Source organism: Oncorhynchus kisutch, linkage group LG28 (genome assembly GCF_002021735.2).
Source record: "Oncorhynchus kisutch isolate 150728-3 linkage group LG28, Okis_V2, whole genome shotgun sequence".
Lineage (NCBI taxonomy): Eukaryota > Metazoa > Chordata > Actinopteri > Salmoniformes > Salmonidae > Oncorhynchus > Oncorhynchus kisutch.
In genome coordinates, this window is record NC_034201.2 from 37,612,547 (window position 1) to 37,618,910 (window position 6,364).

Below are 6,364 nucleotides of genomic sequence, written 5' to 3' on the forward strand. Positions count from 1 at the left end.
TGGTCTGTCAGTTAGAGGCATCGTTTATTTCAAACATGTGTATTGTGTAATTTATGAGAGCAGTAAAGCCAGGAGAAAAAAATACATGAACATAATCTTTGTATCTACTCAGCAGTAAGTATTTTGACCACATTGTGTTTTGTGTAATCACGTTGTAGGCTATATGACCCTGTTTTCACTGGTCATTTGAAAGTATTACACTAGATGTTGTATGTATTTTGTATGCCTTTATATCTGTTTATGCTTTGAAATGAATGTGAATACATTTATCCATATGTGCTCAAGGACAGCCCACTGAAGGAAGATGGATATGTATGAGAACCTTGGCGTCGTGGGTGAGGGGAGCTATGGTACAGTGATGAAGTGTCGACACAAGGAGATTGGACACATTGTGGCCATCAAGAGGTTCAATGACAAGGAAGAGGACAAAACCATGAAAAAGGTTATCATGAGAGAAATCAAACTTCTGAGGGTGAGGAACTTATTGATCAGTTCCACATAAAGCAGCAGTGTTGCTGTGACTGTCTCAAATATCGAGTACAATTCACTCGTTGGCTACAGTCCAACTAATGGCACATCCCTGATAACAGCATACTACTACAACGTTAATTCTGTTCATATGTGTCTTTACACAGAAATTTCGCCATGAAAACCTTGTGAACATGCTGGAGGTATTCCGGTTCAAGAAGCGCTTGTATGTTGTCTTTGAGTACATTGACCGCACAGTTCTGGAAGACCTAGAGAGATATCCTCGTGGTTTGGACAGCAAGCGCCTCAGAAAGTACATGTTCCAAATTCTACGAGCCATGGATTACCTTCACACCAGCAATGCAAGTATTCCTCTGTAGCTCAGTTGGTAGAGCATAGTGCTTGCAATGCCAGGATAGTGGGTTTGATTCTTGGGACCACCCGTGTGTAAAATCTATGCATGCATGACTAAGTTGCTTTGGATAAAAGTGTCTGCTAAATGGCATATATATTATTCTAATTTCATAGATTCTGCCTAGTGAGTGCACAGGAAGATATACAATACATGATGTGCCAACTGACAAGTTTAAAACTACGAGTTTAATTAGCTATTATGAAGGGCGTTGAACAATATTAAAGAAATAAACTTGTTGACAGTAAAACAGTAGTTCTTCACTGGCTTGAAACATGCATCTTTTCTCAACAGATCATTCACAGAGATGTCAAACCTGAGAATGTTCTTGTCTCTAACTCTGGGGTGGTGAAGCTCTGTGACTTTGGGTTTGCCAGAACCTTGGCACCGACTGGGGAGCCTCTCACAGACTATGTGGCCACGAGGTGGTACAGAGCCCCAGAACTTTTAGTGGCAGACAACACTTACAGCAAGTGGGTATCAAGCAGAACCACAGATCTCAGGGCAGTATTCAATCTTGAATGTATTATGGAATAAGACCACAGTAATTATAATGTCAAATCTTCTAAGGGTTGCTCATCATTTTTGTACAGATATATCATGTTTATACCACAGCATCGTTGAATACTCGTTTCTGATTGGCTAGAAGGACATTCTAGAATGATAGATTCTTTGCATTTTCTTTACTAGACCTGTAGATGTGTGGGCCATTGGCTGCTTGATTATAGAGATGGCTACAAGCAATGCTTTTCTGACGGGGACTTCTGACCTGGACCAGGTGCACAAAATAGTCAGCAAAGTGGGTAAGTACAAACCAATGGGTATGTTAGCCTGAGTGACAGTCTGTTTCTGCTATCATCAACTCCTAGTCACTCATTGTCATTGGCTTAACAATGACTAAAACAGATCTGGGACCATGCTAAGGGAGTGGGCATCAATGGTGGAAATGTGGACTTGACAACATCTGAGGCATCTAATATTGTAGATGTAATTAAAATAACTATTTGCACTTAATCAAACTGTTGTCCATTCTCCGAAGGGAGCACAGATAACCTAAAGCTTTTCCGACATCAGTAGGGCAACAGGCCTGCTAGGATTTCACCATTGTTGAAAAGTAGGTCACAAAGAGACAAAAAGGCAGTGTAATCTGTATCCCAAATGGCAGCCTATTCCCTTTATTGTGCACTACTTTTGACCAGGGCTTATAGGGCTTTGCTCAAAAGTAGTGCTCCTGAATGGCGCATCGGTCTAAGGCACTACATCTCAGTGCTAGAGGTATCACTACAGACCCTGGTTCGATTCCAGGCTGAATCACAACTGGCCGTGATTGGGAGTCCCATAGGGTAGCGCCCAATTTGCCCAGTGTCGTTAGGTTTGGCCAGGGTAGGCCGCCATTGTATTAAATCAATCTAAATCAAACAGATAATAGGGCTATTTGGAATATCATAATTTTTTCCTGGTTAAGAGCCCCCCAATGAATTTGGCCCTATCCTAACGCTTAACAGATTTACATCGTATGTCGATTTGTGGCTTAATACGGGGGCAGAGAGGGACAATTGGCTTCGCTCTATAAATAAACTTTATTCAATCCTTGGCCAGCAGTGACAAATAAACCAATGCTGAAAATGAACTGTGGCATTTTGGCTTTTATCCAGGCCTGTACAAGGAAAACCCCAATGATCCTTTTGGCATTTTGGCCCTGGACATAAGCGCAAGCTAAATAGAGGGGAGTGAGATAACACTGCTGTTTTTGGTTGTTCCTTGGGTGTTTTCATTAGGATAACTGACTTGCCGGGGATACACATGCCTAATACTGTGAGAGAGAGATTAAAGTGATCCCTTCTGTATTAGAGTCTTTTAGCAGGTTCAATCTGTGTTTCATTAATTCTCTTTGGTGGAATGGGATACTCAGGCTATTTGACTCTCTAATCCGCCCCAGTGTGTATCTCTCTGTTTCCGAAAAGAGAGGCTCTCTGGAGGGAGCTAATGTCAGAATGTCAGTGAAGATTGAAGCCACGGGTAGTGAGGGACGTGGAGAGGCCGACATACTGTCTCCTCTCTTCCACCAGCGGTCTGTGGACAGAACTCATCCTCCCAGCAGAATGAAGGAGCTATTTACAACACTCTCTGTGTCACAATAATGATTCATTACACTTCATGGTGATGTGATGGCTGCCACCACGCTGAGTGAAGGGGATGTAACCAGTGCCGTGTACTGTCTATCAATGCTAATCAGAAGTGAAGCTATGTGATTGTACAGCTAATTATCTTGTTATAGTGTCGTTTTACTACTGAATGTGTGATGGTCAATATTGGGTTACATAGATAATTGAAGTACTGTACAACGATTTGAGGAATGAGATAACCTCAGGATGGCTCCCCTTCTATTATCTGTTATGTAATGGTATATTGATACACAGGTGTTTTGTCTTGATAGGGCCTTTGACCCGTCATCAGCAAGACCTGTACTTCCAGAACCCCATCTTTGCTGTGGCCAGCCTTCCTGAGGTGCAGCTCCTCAGGGACCCCAAGAGGAAGTACCACAAACTCCACTTCTTAGTGGCTGAAATAGTGGATGTAAGTCTACAGAGAGATAGTGAAGAATGTGTAGGGAGTGTGACAGGAGTTTGTCTTGAACAATTCAAGGAGGATTTCCAGGGCAGGTCACATGGTCAGGAAAAAGCCTGGCCCTAAGAATGTGACATGGGTTGTTTACTTTTACAGTAAAGGTCTTCTTTGTTTTAGTCATGCCTACAGATTGATCCATCTCACAGGGCTGCGTGCTCCATGTTGCTAGTTCATCGGTACTTCACCAAAGATGGGTTCGTTGAAAGGTGAGTCGGGTCCGGTCAACCTTGCATGTCTAGTGTACTGGGAGAAGCAATTAGCTTGTAAGAGAGTGGAGTGAGATTCTTGACCTACATTCTGACCTGCTTACGTACAAAATGGGGATGTGATACTACATTGTCATAGTGTCATAGTCTGGCCACACACACATTGTTTTGCCTTGTTTTGCTAGCCTTGAACTTTCCTTGAAATGTTCTAATATTTATGGGATACTGTTTAGTAGTTGTAATAATGTCATGAACTGCAATTGACCTGAATAACTGCTACTTCCTGCTTCAGATTCATACCAGAGATACAGGCATTGATACTGAAAGATGCCAAGGTTAACAGCATGCACTGGATTCATAGTAGCTCATGGGAGCCACCAGAGGACCAAGGAACAGGAGTCTTGTCCTCATCCTCATGTAACAGAAAGCCAGTGAAGGTATAAACTACATGGACCCTTAGTCAGGGCGCAAAGCACTAAGATAGCACTGTATTCTACATTTTACAGGTCTGTTCGTTTAGCACATGCTCTTAACCATTTAAATGTGCAGTAAGTGGGCAGAGCAACTAAGTAAATAAATCAAATCAAATTGTATTTGTCACATGCGCCGAATACAACAGGTATAGATCTTACAGTGAAATTACAAGCCCTTAACCAACAATGCTTTAAGAAAAATAAGTGTGAAGTAAAAAATAGATAAGTAACAAATAAAAAATAATAAAACAAATAATTAAAGAGCAGCAGTAAAATACAGTAGCGAGGCTATATACATGGGGTAACGGTACTGAGTCAATGTGTGGGTGCACAGCTTAGTCGAGGTTATTGAGGTAATATGTACATGTAGGTAGAGTCAAAGTAACTACAAGTCAAAGCATATATACGGTGTTGTAGAAATATAGATTTACAAGATCCATACCAGTCGGCCATACTGCACATGGACTGTTTTTGTTTTAGGACACTGAGAAGGACCGACGTGGGAAGGAGCCTGAGCAGAAGCATTCTAGGGCAGGCAGGAGGTCAGAGATCAGGATGACCTGCAGCCCTGTCTCATCTCAGACAAACAGACAGCCCTTTACCTCCACCTCTACCTCTACCTCCATCCCAGACCCCCCTCAATCTCAGGACAAGGCTGTAGCCTTTACCATGCCCCGCATCAACGCCAGCAACAATCTTTTTGCTGCTGTCCCCGTTCCATGCTGTATGGAAGTCACTAAGTCCCGGTCAGTGGCTTTCAGATCAGAGAGATATAGGAGGCTTTATCTGGTATAGTGTTGTTCAGAATACCACCCAGTGATTTCAGAGTAGCTGTATCAGACTCACTAGATCCAGTAATTCCAAAGTGTATATTCTTAAACGTATTTATCTATTCTGGACGTTCTGTCATTTCATCCTGGCAGTTCTTGAAAAGCATGCTTTGGTAGGGTATACCAAGTCAGTGATTCTCATGCTTGTGTCTGTGTTTGTAGCACTGATAAGGTAAAGAGACGGCCGAGCCCTACTGACCTGGCCATGGGGAATAGTCAGCTGACTGATGCCCTGTCTCAGGTAAGTAAGGAAAGGTGTGTGCAGTGCATGTAAAGGGGAACACAGACACATGAAAACAAGCAAGTGAATAAACAAAAAGATAAAATACCAAACATTCTATTATAGAACATGCTTGACATCTGGCCCATGCCTACAGTATGTCTGTAACAGCAGGTGGGTGCGTGGGTGTCTGTACATGCAACAGTCATTGGGGCTGACAAGCTCTTTGTCATTGTTTCCACTCCCAAAGGAATGCCTCTCTGACTCACCCCAAAGTAATGTTGTAGTTTTCCTAACATCTCGCCCTGTATGTTAAGAACAGAACATAGTGTCTTATGTGTTTACACTCTTTCTGTCATCAAGTTAAACCTCATGAAAGACAATGTTAACCCACTTGGAATGCAGCCGTGATTACCATATAAAATAATTGGGCGCAATGAAAATGCAAGCTTTTACAATATAGTAGCAAACAACTGTCTATTTCTTCTATTGTTCAAAATACCTTATGGCCTCTACATGTATATATTTTTTAATTAAATATTTTTGTTTTGCCCTAATGAGTGTTTATCATAGCTATCGTAGTACAGTTACAGACAAATAGCCTAATGTAAATTCCTGATTATATTTAACATAGATTTAACATAGATCACACACACACATATATATGTTATGAAGAGTGATCAGATGAATTGCAATGAATGGCACAGTCCCTCTTTGCCATGCAAATGAACTGAATCTCCCAAAAACATTTCCACTGCATTTCAGCCCTGCCACAAAAGGACCAGCTGACATCATGTCAGTGATTATTTCGTTAACACAGGTGTGAGTGTTGACGAGGACAAGGCTGGAGATCACTCTGTCATGTTGACTGAGTTCGAATAACAGACTGGAAGTTTCAAAGGGAGGGTGGTACTTGGAATCATTGTTCTTCCTCTGTCAACCATGGTTGCCTGCAAGGAAACACATGCCGTCATCATTGCTTTGCACAAAAAGGGATTCACAGGCAAGGATATTGCTGCCAGTAAGATTGCACCTAAATCAACAATTTATCGGATCATCAAGAACTTCATGGAGAGTGGTTCAATTGTTGTGAAGAAGGCTTCAGGGCGCCCAAGAAAGTCCAGCAA

General features: G+C 42.0%; 1 protein-coding gene across 1 annotated transcript; it reads left to right on the plus strand.

The window, feature by feature from the left end:
* The first annotated feature begins 302 nt into the window (after nucleotides 1–302).
* Nucleotides 303–5,648, plus strand: LOC109873383 (cyclin-dependent kinase-like 3). The gene is made up of 10 exons (XM_031807685.1): nucleotides 303–472; nucleotides 636–830; nucleotides 1,175–1,353; nucleotides 1,571–1,683; nucleotides 3,318–3,457; nucleotides 3,626–3,714; nucleotides 4,007–4,151; nucleotides 4,668–4,933; nucleotides 5,180–5,258; nucleotides 5,601–5,648. Exons 1-10 carry the CDS (start codon nucleotides 305–307, stop codon nucleotides 5,646–5,648), a joined length of 1,422 nt encoding a protein of 473 aa, XP_031663545.1. The 5' UTR covers nucleotides 303–304.
* The last annotated feature ends 716 nt before the right edge of the window (nucleotides 5,649–6,364 follow it).

What these genes read in the sequence shown, in the direction of transcription:
- LOC109873383 (XM_031807685.1), top strand. Translation starts at nt 305, where the DNA reads ATGGATATGTATGAGAACCTTGGCGTCGTGGGTGAGGGGAGCTATGGT. An exon ending in ATTACCTTCACACCAGCAAT is followed by an intron (nt 831 to 1,174) that starts GCAAGTATTCCT and finishes TTTTCTCAACAG; the next exon opens with ATCATTCACAGAGATGTCAA. An exon ending in TGACTGATGCCCTGTCTCAG is followed by an intron (nt 5,259 to 5,600) that starts GTAAGTAAGGAA and finishes TCTGTCATCAAG; the next exon opens with TTAAACCTCATGAAAGACAA.